Source organism: Empidonax traillii, unplaced genomic scaffold (genome assembly GCF_003031625.1).
Source record: "Empidonax traillii isolate 1590-97213 ecotype Southwest subspecies unplaced genomic scaffold, ASM303162v1 scaffold1418:size113040, whole genome shotgun sequence".
In the NCBI taxonomy this organism is placed as follows: Eukaryota; Metazoa; Chordata; class Aves; order Passeriformes; family Tyrannidae; genus Empidonax; species Empidonax traillii.
The window spans coordinates 1-19,089 of NW_020956611.1; the positions used below are offsets into that span (position 1 = coordinate 1).

General features: G+C 45.6%; 1 protein-coding gene and 1 long non-coding RNA gene across 2 annotated transcripts; both read left to right on the forward strand.

Moving 5' to 3' along the window:
• Positions 1 to 3: 3 nt before the first annotated feature.
• Positions 4 to 1,423, forward strand: LOC114070030 (potassium voltage-gated channel subfamily A member 6-like; the record flags this gene model as incomplete). Its single annotated transcript, XM_027907209.1, has 1 exon — positions 4 to 1,423. A coding segment is annotated over one exon (834 nt), but the record flags the coding sequence as incomplete, so codon positions are not given.
• Positions 1,424 to 3,424: 2,001 nt separating this feature from the next.
• On the forward strand, positions 3,425 to 18,079 carry LOC114070031. Its single transcript, XR_003573861.1, has 3 exons — positions 3,425 to 5,353; positions 5,664 to 5,751; positions 16,463 to 18,079. It is a non-coding gene; the product is annotated as an uncharacterized LOC114070031 (long non-coding RNA).
• The last annotated feature ends 1,010 nt before the right edge of the window (positions 18,080 to 19,089 follow it).

Here is a 19,089-nt window from a genome sequence, read left to right on the forward strand (position 1 = left end):
CCCTTCTTCCTCATCGAGACCCTGTGCATCATCTGGTTCTCCTTTGAGCTCCTCGTGCGCTTCTTCGCCTGCCCCAGCAAGCCCGAGTTCTCCCGCAACATCATGAACATCATCGACATCGTGGCCATCATCCCCTACTTCATCACCCTGGGCACCGAGCTGGCCCAGCAGCAGCAGCAGAAGCAACAGTCCGGGGGCAGCAGCAACAACGGGGGCCAGCAGCAAGCCATGTCCCTGGCCATCCTCAGAGTCATCCGCCTGGTCAGAGTCTTCAGGATCTTCAAGCTCTCCAGGCACTCCAAGGGGCTGCAGATCTTAGGGAAGACTCTTCAGGCCAGCATGAGGGAGCTGGGCCTCCTCATCTTCTTCCTCTTCATCGGGGTGATCCTCTTCTCCAGCGCCGTCTACTTTGCAGAGACTGATGACCCTGACTCTCTGTTCACCAGCATCCCTGATGCTTTCTGGTGGGCAGTGGTGTCCATGACCACCGTGGGCTACGGGGACATGTATCCCATGACCATTGGTGGCAAGATTGTGGGCTCCTTGTGTGCCATTGCAGGTGTGCTCACCATCGCCCTCCCCGTCCCTGTCATCGTGTCCAACTTCAACTACTTCTACCACCGGGAGACCGATCACGAGGAGCAGTGCCAGTACACCCACGTCACCTGTGGCCAGCAACAGTCACCCTTCTTTGAGCCTAAGAAGGGGGACAGTAATCAGTCTCTCAGCAAATCCGAATTTCTGGAGGCAGAAGACCTGGAGTCCATGAAATACTCCAACTTCATTCCTCCCAATAACCAGGGTTTTAAAGAGAAGAAGATGCTGACAGAGGTGTGACCAGTTCCGTTTTCCTGGGTCCAGACACGGAGCTGCGAGCTGCTGCACAGCAGCCTGGCCACAAGCAGCTGGATCTGTTCAGCATTTACATGCCAGACTGTGAATTGTGATACCGTAAACAGAATGATTGTGATAATGGGCTCTTCTGTCCTGATTTGCCATTTCTCATTACTGTGTGCAGCCAGAATCGTCCTCGCTTTATTCCGTGGAGTGCTAGCTGTCATCCCCACGCCCCTGTGAATTTTCCTCTCTGTTTTTGAAGACTGCCTTTAACCCAGCGTTTGCCCTGAGACCGAGCCTGTTCCTCCACCGGCAGAGAAGCCCTTGCCACTCCTTCAGCTGAAGGATCCAGCGGAGTGAACAGTTAAAGGGGCCGCAAACATCTGGCAGGGCAGCCGTGCCCTTGGTTCCCGTGCCGGCGGTGCCCTTGGCTCTGGGATCGGTCACGCCTGCCCTGCCATCGCCTCTGAATAATGGAAACGCTGCAGCCAGGAGCTCTGCAGCTGTAGGGGACAGTCAGCAAGCAGATGCCTGCCTTCTTTGCAACCCTTGGCATGATAGAGATCATCCCCTTTTTGGTTTGTGTATCAAAAAAAAAAAAAAGTGCATAGATCTGAAGGCTTTTTCACTGCTTGTGACCATATATACCACGTATCAAAAACAGGCTTGTAGCAATCAACAGGCTTGGGGAAGATTCTCTTGTGTTTTGAGCTTATCTCAGCCTTATTTATGCCGGTGCCCCTGATGTTAATTGGCTTTTATAGTACCAACCTAATCTTCACAGTGGTAAGTGCCTTCCGATGCGAGGCGCGTTCGAGTAAATTCATTTTTTATCTCCACGCAGTGGTGTTTAATGAGAGGTGCTTTATGCCTCAGATACCCAGCTCTGCGTTCGGGCATGTCAGAGCAGTTGACTCCACTGGTTTTTTTTTTATTTATTTTTTTCATTGAGCAGTGGTATAGCTGAGGGAAGCTTGCGTGGTGGTGTTATTTTGTTGAAAAATTTGCTGAAAAATTCCCAGCACGGGGAAGCTGCACCTGTGCTGGGGGAGGATCTCGCTGGTCTAACGACTCACACGGGCATAAATTACCCCAGGGTAAGTGCGTTAACATTTGAGGCTGAGGTTACAAACTTCCCTGAGCTATCTGCACAAACGCAGGGGTTTCAAGTGAGGGGAGAAGCAGCCAGCCTGGAAGGGACGCTTTTGCTGTAGGACTGATCCAGCCCGAGCTCGGTGTTTTGTGGATGGAAGGGACAGCAGTGTTTTTTGCACTGGGATTTAGGAGAGCAGCGTATGCCAGCAATGCAAGACATGCGTAGCTTGGCCTGCAGTGCTGGGTTTGCCAAGGGACAAGAGATTTCTGTCTTAAGAGGCACATTTTGCTTCCCAGATCATTTATTCAATTAGTCTTCAGTCAGCTCTGCCTTACACCTAACTTTGAAGTGTTTCAACTGCTGCCAGCAGGTGAAAAGGGGGAATGGATGCTTTCAGATTCTACTGGCAACTTTTTCTGTGAGGAAAAGCCTTTCTTGTTTTAACTCTAAGTGTATGTTTTGTATTCTCGTGTCTGCATGTGTATGAAAGCAGAGGCAGCCATGAATGCCTTGCATCATCCTGTATGGTATGCATATTAGAATGTACTACATACTGCATGGAATACATAAACCAGACATAATCTCAAGGTGCAAAATACACAGAATGCATTTTATGTATATATATAATGCTTTTCAGCCATGAAACTAAGAATTCTAAAGGCATATCATAGAATGGCCTGGGTTGGGAGGGACCTAAAAGCTCATCTGGTTCCAACCCCTCTGCCTGGACAGGGACACCTGCCACTAGATCAGGTTGCTCAGAGCTCCATCCATATACTTTAATATAGTCAGAACTGGCTGTGAGATGGGCTCTGTTTGCATCTTCATTACCCTGCCTGTTTTCAGTCATCTTGAGATATGGCTCCATGCCTGGAGTGCTTTTATTGTGGCCTCCCCTCATCTGGGCCCTGGTCATATGGTTGAAGTTGTTTGTGCAAATCCTGACCCTGCTCCATTTCTCCAGAGCCCTGTTGTCCTCTCCAAGGTTTTTAGCGTGCTGGGATCTCCCGTGGGGTCAGCACACAACCATTATGTTAAAATCTCCGTTCTCTCTCTCGCTGAAATCAGGACAAAAATGCCACTTGTGCCAGTCTGATGTGGTGAGGGCTCATAGCTCAGAGGAGTGTGCCTGAATAATGTAGAATTTCTCTTTGCTTTCTTGGGATTGAGGCAGAGGATTGTGGAGCTCTGGGCCTTGGGAGCTGTTCTGCATCCCTTGGAGAGTGTAACCAGCTGGTGGGTAAGTTGTCCTGGGAATGAGTGGGACTGAGGAAGGATCAGCACCGTGGCATCTCTGTTGATTTTTGTCTAAAAGAACCTAAGTCTAGGTCATTGAGTTTATTCAGTAAAAAGATGGTGTTGTCCTTAGTTGTGTTTCAGGGTCACTACAATAAAATCTTTACTGTGAGGGCAAGAGAGGGACATCCCTTCAAATTTCCCATTGCTGGAAACCAGCAACGTTGCTGGAAATTTCCCGTTGCTGGAAACCAGCTGTTCAAGAGGGATGTTCCAAGGCTGCTGCTCTGTCCTAGCAGAATGCCCATGTTTGGGGATATTTTAATGCCTGAGTCTATCAGCTGATAGAAGTTTCCCCAAAGCAAGATATAAAAAACTCAGGTTAAAACATAAGTTCAGGAGGAGTCATGAGACGCACGCTGAGCCTGCCTCAGAAAATCCCCGTGCTCCTTTCTTCCCTCGTTACCCCTGGCAGGCAGGAGCCCTCCCTGCTCAGAACAGGTTGTTCTCCTGACCAACATGACAGGCATCTGGGCATGAAGTCTCTGGAGAAATTCAGCAGTGAGTTTCTAGTGGGTTTTAAAAGTCTCCGTACGGACACGGGGCGTTGCATACCCAAGGTGCGAAGGAATTGTGTTGTGAACAGGCAGCTCTGTGCAGATTTTGTGATCCACAGATTTTAATTTCTCCCAGGAAAGCTCGTGGGAAAATGTGCAAAGCAGGAGTGGCGTTTGTTCCCTGGGTTTTCTGTGTTAGAGCTATTGAGAAATGCCAAAAGGCAACAGAAGCGTGGGAATTGTAACCTTGGGAGTCATTTGGGCATATAAATCCTTCTGTAAGCACCTCCTGAACTGCAGTGAAGTCCCAGAGTCATCAATAATACCATATATTATTGAGCTTGTGGAATTTGACATTTTTATTAAGGTTTTGTGGTTTGTTTTTTTTTGTGACTGGAGTGACATAGTGGCACCTGTGCCATCGACTTTACAGAGGTCTCGTTGTCACCAGATCACAGAGATGCTTTCAAGAATTTTCCCTCAAGTTCTCAGCCTGCACCACTCACCCCTGAACGTTCAAAATGCAAATCTGTGAGGTTCTTTCTGCAGCTGTTTCCTTCTGAAGGTAGAGCACATCCTTGTGAAGCCAAGGAGGCACCTCCAGGGAGTTGTTTCCATAACAACCTCCCGGACTGTTTCTCTCTACGCCGTGGCTGTGGCTACAAGCAAAAGCACTCGTTGGATATTTTGTTTTCAGATATTAGCAGCTCATTCTCACAGACGTTTTCCTCACTTCCTGAAGATGATCCCATCGCCTTTTATCGTGTACAGCTTGTCCTGTCCAACTTCAGGACGGTTGCCAGCCTTGGAAAGAAGGGAGTGCAAACCTGGGGATGGGAAGAGATTTTATTCGTACACAAAGGGGTGGAGAGTGTGTGAAGGGACAATCTGAGCACTCAGCCAAGGAGCTGAGGGACAGCTGGCCCGTGGTTGTAGAGTTATCTGGGTGCCCAGTGAATGCAAGCTAAAACATCACGTGAAAAAAATCAGAAACTCGTCTTTCAGCAGTCTCACTTAGGAAATAGTTTTGCAGTGGAAAAGACTGTTGTTCCTTCCTGGTCCCTTGGCTGGTTTGTGACAATGAGTTCCCCAGAGAATTTTCCCATGGGATGTTTTGCACCGAATCAGGGCAGGGCAGAAATCATCTCCTTGGAGGTGAGGAAGGAAGGAAAAGAATTCTACTGAGGACTACAGGTTTTTTTTCCACCTAAGAACTGTAAGTGTGAAAGGCATGAGGACCTGTTTTGTGATATTTCAAGGTCTGCATTACCGGTGGATTCTTGCACTTCCCTCCAAGATGACATTCCTATTCTGCTCCTGTCTGGAAAATGTTGGAATTCGGGATTTCGGAGCAATTTTTCTGTTTGGCCCTTTCATGGATAAAAATTCCCTGCTCCAGCAGCCCTGGGGGTGAAGGTGGCTGGACTGGGTGTTCTCTCCTCGGCCCTCTCGTTCAGCGAACAGGGATCCCTGTGGAGATAAAGAAGAGTGAGCATAAAGGGAATTCAGGGCAGTAAGAGAGAGGGTAAGGACTGAAGTGTCTTCTGTAGAGTGATGGAAAGAACAGCATCAACCCTGAAAGTAAAGGAATAAACAGCTCCAGCATCTGCTGCTGTAGCTGAAATAGGTAAGGCTTCTTTTTGTTCTGTGAAATTAATGACTAAGAATTTCTTGAAACTAATGAGGAAGGGTTTCATAATTAAGATTTGCAGCCTAAAGGGAGGATCTGGTTCTAGGTGAAGAAAGAAAGAAAGATAATTATAAACTACAAAAATATAGTATGAGCCAGATCCTCACCATCTGCTTGATTCAAGCTGGCAAAACTCCTTTTAGTACAACTACCTTGGATTATATCCCACTTCAATCTGCTGCATTAACTCAGTGCTTATGTACTGTTTGTTAAACTGCTTATTTTTGTTTGTTTGTTTTTTCTTGAGGTCCTGTTTATGCCAGGGGAGGATCTGTGGATTACAGCAGGAGTTGAACCACAGCTTTCCCAAAAGTGCTCCTCTGACTTGAGTCCAAGTAAGTCTGTAGAGCCCAGCGAAGTGAAGCTTCTCTTTAAAGTTTATATTGACAGAAACGAGAGCAGCAGCATTTTGTCTGTTTATTTCTTAATGGTGGCAGGACGTGGAGAAATCCACGGGGAGGTTTAAGACCAAAGAAGATCCTGCCCTCTGTGGCAGCCCTGTAAGCACAAGATAGCTCTGTTTACGTTGCTGTAAATGAAAGCACAGCCTTTTGAGCTCTTCATCTTGCTCTTTGAAGTTGCACCAGAGACAGATCCCGTTCTGAAGACATTTGTAGCCCTGTTATCAGCAGGTTCACAGTCTAATGCCTGAATTGCAGTCACCTGCTTCACACAGAAGGAGGGGAGCAGGTGTTTGCAGGATGAAAAGGCTTAATCCCCTGATGAAAGGAGCCCGTGAATGCTGAGTGTCCTGAGCTGCCACCAAAGACAGTTGGGGAGGAAATTGCCTGCCAGCTTCAAGAAGGAGCTCTTCTTTTTGGAGGGTCAGGTCCTGAAAAACACACGAGCCTAGCCAGGGAGATAAATCCAGGAAAGTGGTGTTTGTTTTTTTTGGGAAAGCAGACAGAGACTGCACTAATTGTTTTCCAGTGTAGCTTGTGCTGTTAGTACCTGTTAATTCCACGTGCTTTCCTTGGGTTTTTCTTTGATCCAGGGAAGTCTCTCTGGGGCTTGTTGGCTGATGCAGGAGCCTGCATATCATAGCATGGTTTTACACTGGGGGAAACACGTGGCTGTGATTAGAGTGGGTTTTACATTGCTGAAGCATGAACATTCTCTGATAAACCCTCACCACTGGGAATATCCATGTTGTCTGTAGTGCAAATTAATAAGAGGGGCTGAAGCAATGTAGAGGTACTCCTTAGTGAAAGGAAAAAACAGGATTTACAGGAGGGAAAGTGCTCATCAACTCCCATGGTCACCCTAAATACTGAAGCTCTGTTGACTATTCATTAGAGAAAAGATTTGTGGGAAACTTTTGTCTTCACACAGAATATCCCTGAAGATTCAGTAAGTCCCTCTTTGGCTTTATTTTCACTAAGGTATTTATTCAGTGGTATAAAGTTCTGAAAGATCCTTAGTCAAAAAAATGCTGTAAATCACAAATGTACCCATTAAATTACCGAATTCAGCTGTTGTTTGTTTGAAGAAAAAAGAGGCCTGAATTCTGCTCTCTACCCAAGGTCGGATAAATACTTCCTTAAAAATAGGAGGGGTACTATTCCTAATTTAAGTGTGAGAGAAGAATCAGGCCCAAAGGAGAGGGTTGTAAATGCAGATGATGAGACGAAATCTCTTCAGGTGTTGCAGATACACATTCCATTCACCTGAGAGCTTTTATACAATTTTACACCAACAGAAGGTTTATCTTTCAGAGTACATAGTGGTGTATGCTCCAGTACATATTGGTGTATACTCTTACATTCTTTAGAGGGAAATTAAATGGTATTTTACAAGAAAACTGGAGCATTACCCTCTCTTCTTGCTGTTCCTTGATGCATCTGTTGTTTTCAATTAGCTTGATGGCATCCATTTTCAGAAAGCAGATGCTGCCCTCTTTTACATGGGAGCAATTCTGGAATAACTCCACTGACGTCAGTGAAGTGACTCCAAATTTATCCCTGTTGAAAGCAGAATTGGACCACGGTCCTTTTGTGTGCTCTGGAGCTCTCAGGAAGGTGTGCCATTGTCACACCAGAAGGTGCAGGCGAGTGCTGTGCCACGCTCAGCTCTTTTGTGTCCTTGACATCACACTCACATTGCCAGGGCTGGAGCAGAATCCAGGCTGGTGATCAGGGGCTCGTGTGGTCTGCAGGTTCCTCATGCAGAGGGTTGGCCCTGAATTCTTGACTGCTCTCCCATCCCTTCCTCTTGCTCGGGTGTTTTCTGCGTGGATACAGAGAGTTTTGAGCTGCAGAAATGTGATTGCAAGTCCTAAGTAATACAACAGCAGAAAGGTGGCAGAGGTAGACGTGGATACAAACTCTGCCCCTCCTACAGGTTTTTGCTGTTAGGGCTGACATGAAAATTGCTGTGGTCATGGTAGGTTGGCTGTGTATCTGCTGGTTTCGGAATCTCTGTTTTGAGGGAATACTGAGTTTAAACAGAGTGGGCTGTATCTTTCCTACTCTTGACTCTTTGGATCTTTGCATATGCTGTACAGAAAAATGCCACGTGAGATGGGACAGGTCAGGGTGAATAGAAGAAATAGAGGTTTATATCCACAGAATGATTAGGGATGGAAGGGATCTTAAAGATCATCTAGTTCTGTGGCCAGGGACATATTCCACTATTCCAGGTTGCTCAGAGCCCCATCCAACCTGGCCTGGGACACTGCCAGGGATGGGGCAGCCACAGCTTCTCTGGGCAACCTGTGCCAGGGCCCCACCACCCTCCCAGGAAACAATTTCTCCCTGATATCCAACCTAAACCTGCTCTCTGTCAGTTTGAAGCCATTCCCCATGTCCTGTCGCTCCAGGCCCTTGGAAATAGTCTCTCTCCATCTTCCTTGTGGGCTCCCTTCAGGTCCTGGAAGGCCACAGTGAGGTCCCCCCAAAGCTTCCCTTCTCCAGCTGAACAATCCCAGCTCTCTCAGCCTTTCCTCCCAGCAGAGCTGCTCCATCCTCTGATCATCTTGGTGTCTCCTCTGGACTCTCTCCCACAGCTCCCTGTCCTTGGGAGACTACAAAATTTAGCAGTGAAGTAACCCAAGTGACATCTTCAACATTGTGGATTAGGACACAGAACTACATGACTGAATAGCTGACTTTAAAGAAATGGAAAGGTATTTAATAGCACAGAAATTAATGTCATAGGGATTTTGGTGGGAGACAGACAGAGAGAAAGATTTGGGATGCTTAAATCAGCCAGGGTGCCTGTGTCACTCACTGAGCCACCAGAGTGATGCAGCCATAAAAATTGCAGGTGTAGTCTTTGAAAGTCTCAATAAGCATGTTCAGTATCACCTGGGAAGTATTAATTTTGTAAGGCCTCCTCTGGAATGCTGTGTGAATGGTTGGTGACCTAAATTTGGCCAGGGAGGATGCACAGAAGAAAAGCAAGAACAATCAGGTGAATGGAAATTGCTTTGCAAGTGGAAGCTGGAGGAGGCTGAGTTTTCTAGGCTAGCAAAAGATGGACAAGACTCCTCTAGTCAGGAAAATACTGGGGGCAAAGTAAACAAAAGAGAAGAAAGAGATGAGAAATTTTAAGATCCTCCCACATTTCTTGTGTCCTCCAGCCTGTTTGCCATACTGCACCCATTTACCTACAAAACACCAAGTCCTGGTGATTTTATTATTTAATGCTTTAATACTTCCTCAAAATCAGAAATATTTGTGAGAGAGGTTTCGTTCCAGCTCATATTTGTTTTCTTTCCAAAAGGCACGTGTGGAAAATTTTGCAGTGTGCGTGATCGTTTTCTTAATGTTCCAAATATTTGTCCTTTTTTTATGCTGTGTTTGTGGTTGGTTTGTTTGGTTTTGTTTCGTGTTTTTTTGTTTGGGTTTTTTTTTTTTTTTTAAGGAAAATGTATGGAAAGAAGGTACATTTGCTAGGACGTGACATTTTGAATCCTGAGCTCCTCCTGTTTCCATTCAGCTGGCCATCTCTTAGGATCTTTTACTTGGAGAGTAAATGGGGACGGGGGGTGTGGAAGGAAAGGGGGGAAAAAAACCCACCAAAAATTATTACTGAAAATTTTCTGGGTGAATTGAGAATGGAGGGAGAAGGTGCTGTCTGGAATGTGTTATATCTCCCCTCCTTATTTACCTTCTTCTTGGCTCTTTAAAAAAAAAAAAAAAAAAACCAAACCTGTGCAGATTTGTGAAGTGCCATTAACACTTAACTAAGGGGTTTTCAGAGAAGATGAGCTGGGAGTTCTTTGCATGGCAACCACTAATCAACATTTCCATAGAAGATGCCTGAATACATGTTGATCAAGCCAGCTGCAGCTGTGACAGAGCTCTGATGGCTTTTGGAGGCTGGTGCATCTTTCCATCCCCAGTCTCAGAACCTACATAGCAGAAAAAAAAACACCCACTGGTACTTCTGGCTCTGGCATTTCTGCTTAGCAATTGCAGCAAAGGTGGGTGTGAGGCTTTTCTTTAGCTAAGAGACCACCTAATGAGGAAGGCCTTGGTAATTAAATCCTGGGGTTGGGGACAGTCCCCGCTGCTGTCACAGGGCCTTTGGATGTCCCACACATCTCAGTACCTTGGCAATAAAACAGGGCGGGATCAGGCCACTTATTCCTTCTTTTTCCTGAACCATTTAGACATGGAGATCTTTCCAATACTTCAAATACAAAACAAACACAAAACCCTTGGTGCAGCCCCCTTATTTGTGGCTCTCCGTTCCCTCCCGGGCCGCCTGGCGAATTAAAAGCGTGCAAAATATTTCTGCGTGGCAAAGCCCAGGGCTGACCCACTGTGAGGTGAATTGAGAGCTCAGGGAGTGCTCTGTGGAGATAAGAGGCTGACATGATCAGCTTCTCCACAGCTAGGTCTGAGAGGAGGAAGTTCAAACAAGTTTTTCTCCTGGACCTCAGGGACCTTTACCAAGGTGGTAAAGCAGAGGAAGAAAACTTGCTGGAGATGGGAGGAGTTCACACAATCCTTTTCAGAGATTTTTGTCAGCTCCCCAGCTGTGAAGGACTGGTACTGAGCAGTCAAATCTGCACTCTGAATCCAGCAAGATTGGTTTTTTTTCCCCCTGCAGATTTTCACTGTCGTTGTTAGGAACTAGTCCTCCTAAATTCTTTGCCGGTTTTTCTTCCTTTATGATCTTTCAGAGGAATAGGAGTGTGCATGGAACGGCAATTACGGCTCTTCATGGTTTGTGTTTAGTCATATATCGGTGATTCAGAGGCAAGCATATGTAAAAAGGCCCAGATGAATCGCCTTGCAAGTTGCTCACTGTCCCAAAGCACATTGAGGTGCCTGAGTCTTCCATGCAATGCATGAGTCTCACAACAACCTTATGTTTTTGGAGAGGGACTGTTGCCATGTCTTTGTGACCACCATGATGCAAGAGGAGGTTTGGTTTTTTTTTCTGATGGCTGAAATGTTTTAAGAGCCCTGCTCATGCAGAGACTTGGTGTCAGCCAAATGGAGCCAAATTCTCACGTTTTATTTCTGTTTCCAACGAGGCAGTGTGGTACAGGGTGCTTCAGAAGCCTTTTTTTATTTTCAGCTGGCCAATTTTCATTATGGTTAGGAAACAAGACCAGTTTATCCTGAAAATTCAGTGTTTCAAAGCGGGACTGAAGTTCCTGTTTGAATATTTTTGAGTTTTGACTGTCAGATCTGCCACAGCACCACACCAGTCTGTGGGCAGGCTGGTGCTCCCTGTAGGGAATCACAAGAGAAGGCAGGACCGTGGCTGTTCTGCTGTCCCCCAGCAGGCTGTTATCCTCAGCAAGTGTTGTCTTTGCCTCTGCTGCAGACCCAGCTGTAATGTTTTGGTGGGTTCTTGTGTGCTGGTTCCCTGGGTACACTGAAAAAAAAAAAGCATTTAAAACAGCAGTGAAGATAAAACAGATGAGGATTTAACGAGGGCTAGAACTGAAGTTAAGGCTGATAAGGAAGGCTGGATTCAAGTTGAGTAAAGCTCAGGTTGCTTCATCTTCTCGGCTATTTTAAGCTGAAATAATTGACCTTTGTGATCTTTTTTGGGATAAGATCACTGTTGTTTATTCAAGCAAAGTGCTCCCAGGAAGGGAGGTGATATTTGTGGGCAAAACGAAGCCCCAGCGTGGGAGAATCTGCAGAACTGCACTGAATTCTGGAAAGCCTGAAAACTCGAAGGGAAAGCATGCGGCGTGAAAAAGTCTGACTGATGCTGTCAGGGAGTGCCACCGAGAGCCCGTGAGGAGTTTGTGGGGTGTCACAGTGCCATCCTGTGGGCCAGGGAGGTATGAGGCAAGGCAGCACCTGTGCAGTGGGACAGGGTGTCGGCAGTGGTGGGGTTGGCCGTTGTCGTGGTGTCACCCCATCCACAGCTGCTCCCTCACTGCCCCACCAGCGGGATCAGGGAGAGAACTGGAAGGCTTAAACCCAGAAAGCTCCTGGGTTGAGATAAAGACACTTTAATAGGGAAAGGAAAAGCCATGCACACAAGGCAAGCAGAACAAGGAATTAATTCACTGCTTGCCATGGGCAGGCAGGTGCTCAGACACCTCTGGGAGAGCAGGGCTCCATCACACATAACAGGGGCTGGGGAAGACAAACACCATCACCCCAAACATCCAGCACAAACTCTGTGCCAGCACAGCAAAAAGCATCTCTGTGTTATCAACCCTGTGTTGAGCCCAAACCCAGAACACGACCCCTGTAGTAATCAGTGTGAGGAAAGTTAACTCTGCCTCAGCATTTAAGGTATTTCATCCCTTTCATTTGCTACTGCAGACCTACCTGAATTGTCAGTGCTGGGGTGTGCCATGGACCCTCCACGGTGTTCATGCAGCTCTACACCCTGGCTGTGCAGAAGCAGGACCCAGGGGCAGAAACCTTCCCTGGTAACAGAGATGCCTTTTTTGGTTGGTGGTGTTTTTTTTTTTTTTGTTTTGTTTTTGTTTTTTTGTTTTTGTTTTTTTTTTTTTTTTTTTTTTTTTTTTTTTTTTTTTTTTTTTTTTTTTTTTTTTTTTTTTTTTTTGGTTTTTTTTTGTTTTTTTTTTTTTAAGCTGAGTGTGGACTGGCTCTTTCAAGACATGAGAGAGAGAGAGAGAGCAGCTTCTTTTTGTACAGTGAGCAGGACTCACACTGCTGGGAGAGACCCCTGGCCACCAGAGTACTCCCTGGAGAATAGAATGAGACCTCCTGCTCTTCACTGCCTCCTTCTTCCCTGGGTGAGAGTTTTCCCACCAGCAGCCTGGTGGATCTGCCTTGTTTTGTCATTCTGCCAGTATTCTCTTGTCTCCAGAAGTTTGGAGGTGAGAGCTGCTCCAGTGGCAGCTGAGGACAAGCTTTTAGGCTTGGATTGGATTTAAACACGTAAAATGGAATGGAGGTGGGACTTGGGCACATCACCCATTTTTTGGAGGAAATCAATATAGTCTTTGCACAATGTCATTAAATCCAGCAATGTCCTTTTTGGCTGTCAATGTCAGAATTAAACACAACATGTGCTCCAAAGTTGAGGGGGAGTTCAGGGAGAGAAGTGTGAGCTGCACGTGGCCAGCACTGTGTTGGGGTTACACTGGAGATTTAATCTGGGGAGGGATGATGGAGTACTGGGCATTTCCCTGAGTATTTTGATTCACTCAGTCAAGCTAAAACTGCCAGTCTCACATGAGGCAGTTCTGCATCTTTCCACTTAGTAATACCAGCTGATTTTACAAGTCCACTGCATCAGTGTCCTTTACTGTAGCAGGACGTGGAAGGAGTTCATCCTCTCATTAGAATCTGCTCAAGCCACAACTCTGCTGGTCTTTTCTGCTTTCCTCTTTTAAGAAGGGCATTATAAATACATTGGATCTGGTCTGTTTAATCATCTCTCCCTTATCTTTGCTCAGTGTAATAACCTGACTTCCACACGGGTCTGTCACAAGGAAAGCAAGTAAGATTTGCTTCAGTGGAGTTATATCCACTTGAAATAACTTTCCCCACGTCTTTGCTATCCCCAGAGACACTCAAGGCCTGAAATTATTCTCAATTAACTTGCTAGGAGTTGTTCCTGTCTGGAGATCTGCTTCTTACTTGCACATAGGATTTGAATGGGGTTGGATCTGTCATCACTGGGAAGGGTTCAGGGATCCTCCACGTTAGCAGGAGGCGTCAGTTCTGTTTTGAACACGAGTCTTTTCGAATCATAAATGTGGAAGGTGTCTGAAATGGGGTTGAAAAATTGCCCAGGTGAGTTTACATCCCATTCCAGAACATCATCTGCTGTTTCATGTGACTGGTCTCAGAAAGCCTCTGAGAAAATTTTGGAAATTCTTGGTTTAGGTTTGTACTTTACATTTAAATAGTATTTAAAAGTAAGTAAGCAGTAACTGAGTGATGAGTAAGTCATAGGCTGGCAAGGAGTACTTTGGTATTTCATTTATCTTATGCTTCCTGTTTTTCTTAATGTCCATTCCTTTTAGGTACTTGATTGCTTTTACATTTATAGAATTACAGACATAGAAAAATCTTCTTTGGTCCATCTGCCATTCCTTTGGCCCAGTCAAAGTCTTTCCTATCCCTTTCTCTGTGTGAGTGATGGTAATCATTATTTTAATCATTATTTTAATGGTGCTTTCCTTGAAACACTATTATAAACTTGGATCTAGTCCCTGGTTTCATGTCAGTCCTTCACTGCTGTGGTGTGTAAGCTAAACCCTTGCTTCTTGGACAGATTTAAAATGTGAGTTTTTCTGTCCTGTGGCTTCGCTGTTTGGGTTTTTCCCAATATTTGCATTGTTAAATGATTATGTGTTATGCTATAACTGAGTATAACAGCTCTTTCATACTTTCTAAGCTGTTTGCAGACATCTGCTTAATGCTGGAGTGTTTGATCCCTGCAGTTCCTTTGTTTATACAACAGATGATGAAAGATGGTACAGAAAAACTTGGGCTTACAAATGCTTCAAGAAAAATTTTTTTTCATGTGTAACCCCAAAAACCTTTTTATGCCATTCATCTTTTTATCTGCTGAGACCCCGTTTCTTTTGCAACTGGTTTTAAGTTTTGCACAACCCTTACTTTGGACAGACAGATGACATTACCTGCAATACCTGCAGTGCAAGAGGAGTCTTCTTTGCTGCCAAGGAGCTTTACTGAATGCATTTAGAAACCATAAAGGAGCAGGAATCCTCTCCCTGCAGAGCAGGATTTTACAATTTCTAAGCATCTGTTGGGTTATTAATACCCACGATGGATAAAAGGAGATCCTGGATATCAAACATTGAATATTTAGACTCTTGTCCTCTCCCCTTTACCAGTGGAACATCTCTACTGACTTTGGGGAGATCCACATCAGATCCATGAGTGTAAAACTAAAACTAGAATCAGACCAAACACCACTGGGATTGTTCCCTCTGCAGGAAAATCCAGGGATTTGTCGTGGGTTCAGTTAATGCAGCTGTTGCAGACACCTCTCTCTGCCCCTGAGTTGTGTGATGGGGTCTCTGCCTTACCAAGCTCCAGGCAGTCACTGGGATCCAGAGTTACTGCTGCTCTGAATCTTGTGAGAACTGTGAACTAGCCTTAGCATCTCAGTTTGTTCACTCTCTGTAATCCCTGGACTGAAAACTTCCCAGCATATAAATCCACAGGAAAAGGCTCACATGAAAGAGAACTCGCCAAGGGAATTTTGCTTTGAAGATCAGCATTATATTTAGCCTGTAAAGCAGAGATTTCTCACAACTTTGGTGAACTCAGAGCAGGCAGGCCATACATTCTGTTGGTAGACCTGGCTTTTTTTTTTTTTTTTTTTCCCCCTTGAGAAAACTTTGTGAGGAGCAAATGCCTTTTACAAATTCCTTATTACACGTTATTACTTGTAATACCTTGCTCATCTCTGTGTATCTGTAATCACTGCTTGAATATGTCCCTTCTGTGTGCGCGTGAATATGTTAATATATATTTATGTAAGGATGCATATTTATATATTTCATGTGCTGCTGACATTTTCTCCTTCTGGAATCTAGATAGAGCTTTTGGCAAATCTCGTTCACTTAGAAGGCTTCTCCAGCCTCTGATGCTTCTCCCACTTCTTTCTGCTCCTTTGGGCTTTGGCAATGTTACAGCCAACCTTCTGGCCCAGGGTACACTTTTTATAGCCTGTTCTTGTTCTTTTTCTGGCTACTTGAGTCCTTGTCAAGCAGTGGCAGGAGCTGCAGCAGAACAGGGACTAGAAAATGCATATTTCCCTAGTGGAATGAGCTGCTTTGACACTCCTGCACTGAGTGGGGTGTGGAATTGTCTCTGTAGAAAATACTGAGTAAGAACAGTCATTCTTTATCTTTCTCCCTCTTTTGTTGTGGAGAGCTGCTGATATTTTTAATAGCTTATGAACAGCCCTTTGGGCTCCATGTGTAACCAGCATAGATGGACCTAGAGGCAGGTACACTGTATTTCATGGAAGTGAAGTGTGACAACTTTTCTTTCTAAAGGAAGAAAAGTTCTTGCAAACACAACCTGTTTTCCATCTGTTGGCCTAATAAATTGTTTCAGATCTGATTTGAAATTATAAAATAAACATTTTTCAATTTGAAATTCCTTCTCTTGCTCCGAGAGAGTTCCCTGCCCCTGGCATGGAAGGGGCTTATGAGCCAAATTGTTCATGCAGATCTGTCTTAAAAGGACTCAAAATTAGCCACCAAGAAAATGGCTGTGGGGATGCCCAAAGTCCCAGTTGCAGTAGAAGTCAGACCTTGTGTCTCCAGGCTTGGAGAGCACAGCACTGCAATGCATCCTAACAAACTTTGTAACCTTCTGATGTATTAAAAAGGTATTTTCATCTCCTGCAAGAAGAGATGTAAGGAAAAATCCCCCCCCCAAATCCAATCCCACTAGGCATCAAAGAAATGTAGCACTTTCTGTTTTAGCCAGCTGCAGTGATCTTGACAGCAAATCTCAAATTCAGTCCCTTGAGACTTTCTCCTTAGGAAATGAACCCTTAGGTTGACATGTCTTGATTGTGATCCCTGTGAAATAACACCTCTGTCTTGGGCATTTCTTTTTTAAACACAATGCTTTTTTTTTTTTTATTTTTCCTTGCTAGGCTGGATTCTGGATGCTGCAAGGCTGGATGCTGCAGAAGAGGTGGTTGCATCTTCTTCCTGTAGAGTTGGTGATGTTTCCCTCTGTGCAGGGAGTCCAACCTTTATGGAAGGAAACTGTTTTCCTTGCTTTTCGGTTTTCTTGGTGCTGTTGCCTTTAAAGGGATCAACATTCTCAGATCAAAGAAACTGAACCTAGATGTGAGCAGGGATTGGAGGAAGGAGCCAGGGAGAATCCCCTGCAACGTTCAAACATGTCTCACTCCTGGGAAAACCAAGTAAACCAGGATTCAACTGCAGCAATTTGTGAGCTGTTCATCAGAAACCCCAGACAAGCAGCGAGTCCTGTGGGGAGCTGGGAATGGCACAGGACACCTCCAAAAGACTCTCTCCAAAAAACTTCCTTTAAACCTTTTTTTTCAAGTGGAAGATCCAGAGCTGGCAGATGGGTAAGGTCATCACTTAGAAGAGCAAATAGCTCTCCCCAGAGAATTGAACAAGCCACCGAAGTCCGTCTGTCTGTCTGTCTGTCTGTCTGCCTCTCTTTTGGCCTTGGGTTACTGTGCTTTTTTTTTAAAACTGTGATTTCATGGCTCAGATAAAAGGTGGGTGTTTCACATAGCACTGCAGGTAGCAATCGTTCCTGTTCATGCAAAATATCTGCTGTGTAAGGGATGGGCCCAGACTAGAGGTGTTTCTCATTTACCCACAAAACGTCTTGCTTGGTGTGTGTGCAGTCAGTTCTTGTGAACGTGTGAGTCCATTGCCTGCTCTAAAGGAGTTAGTGGCTTAGTTTCAGTGGCCATAGAGATTTTCACTGAAATATCACTGTTTGTGGTAGTCTTTTGTGTGATTTAGAAGACACAATAGCCAGACAGTTCTGAAATTACGGTATAATTGTACTTGGCGTCCCCAGAAAACGCTCTGAAGTTCTCTCCTGTTGCACCATTGTGATAAAAGCCTCTGTTGCTTTTCAAGCTCCCAAAGTCCATGCTGTGCTGTGCTGAAACTGCTTGAAAACCCAATTAGCAGTGAGAAGTGAAGGGCAGAGAGGGATGCTCTGGCCTGGAATTCCCTGCCTCTGGCAGCAGCAAAGGTCAGTCGTGCAGCTGAATTTCCATACCCACATGTGGATCCACCGTGTGTGTGTTGCCAGTTCTCTGCACAGGAGAAAGAGAGGGTGGGTAGAAAGAATTGATTCTGGAAGAGGAGAGACTGAGGAGTGGAGTGAGCAGGATGACTGGGACTTTCAGAAGTTAGTCTGATGGATGCTGGGCGCCCAGTTCCCTGGAACTGTGTATTAATAACACTTTCTCTATTTTCATGAGTGGCTTGTAGCCTGTCTGGCAGTTTTCACAGTCAGTGTGTGAGGGACAAGAGGTAGAAGGCAGCTCACTCTGCCTTGGCAGCTGTAACAGGCTGGGCTGTAATACCTGAGGGTCTGAACTCTGATAAGCTGTGACATCCTGACTACCTGCCAGAGGCTTACAGGAGAAACCCTGAGCTGCCAGATTAGAAGCTGCTCCTGGAGCAGGTCTTCTGAGCAGTCCTGAGCATGGATGTGAGGCTGCAGTCCTCAGGCAATGTGTACTCCCTGTTCCCAAGAGACCTGCTCTGTCTTTAGTTGATGGTAGGGTTTTTCTGTTTGTTTCGATGAAAACCTGAAGCCTTTCCAATAGAGAACCTGAGGTGCAGAGAATTTCTTAGATGGAGCACGTGATTCAGGCTGTTTGCTGGGTTCAGGCTTTGAGAATCCCAGTTCTTGGTGGGCAGTCTCACACACGGAGGGAGAAGAGGTTATTGGGCTTGGAAGTTGACAAGGGAGATGGGACTCAACTGAGCTTTGAACAGCAATCATTGTCCTTATTGATGGTGCCATAATATGTGCTTGACTCAAACCCAACCTTGCACAGGCAAGACCCTGTTAAGTCATGTAATTAGATATCTGTGGTTGTTCCTACCAATGTGATCCAGTGTTGAATAGGCTAGAACATATGAATAAAATCAGTATTTTTTAAAGCTGTGCTGTGTTTTCTTTGCCACAGAGACTGGCTGCTCTCTTGGACTTCATTATGCTCATGTGAAATATTTGATGTGGAATTCATTAGGATGGTCCATGTCCACTTGCAGAAGTGCACCTTTTCTTCCTCAGAGGTGACTGCTGCAGTCCTGCACTGTCCTCCTGCCCCTGAGCTGGCCTGGGCACTCTGCCAAGTGTTCCCACCTTCCAGGAGAGCTGTCTCGCTCCAGCAGGTTTGCTTCCTCTGGGAATGCTCGGTGGGAATCTCCAAATTAACCCATCACATCTTTTTCTTGCAGAATTCTTGACTTGCAGGCCATAAAGGTGAATCCATGTGTGTGGCACTGATCCTCTGGGGAGACATTCTGCCTGTCTGCCATGCAGGCACACTGGAAGGGGCCAATGGGACAAGAGGCAAGGACAAAGCCAGACCTCGTTTCCCCCACTGGCTGCACCAGGGTGTGTCGTGCTGAAGGAATCAAGGGCAGAGGTTCATGCACAGAATCTGTTTTCTTTGACCTTGGCACTGTGACAGCACTGTTCCACGTGCTTGTGGTCTCCCTATCCTAAGCCATGACTGTCTCTAATCCTTGAGCCCCTGACCCTCTC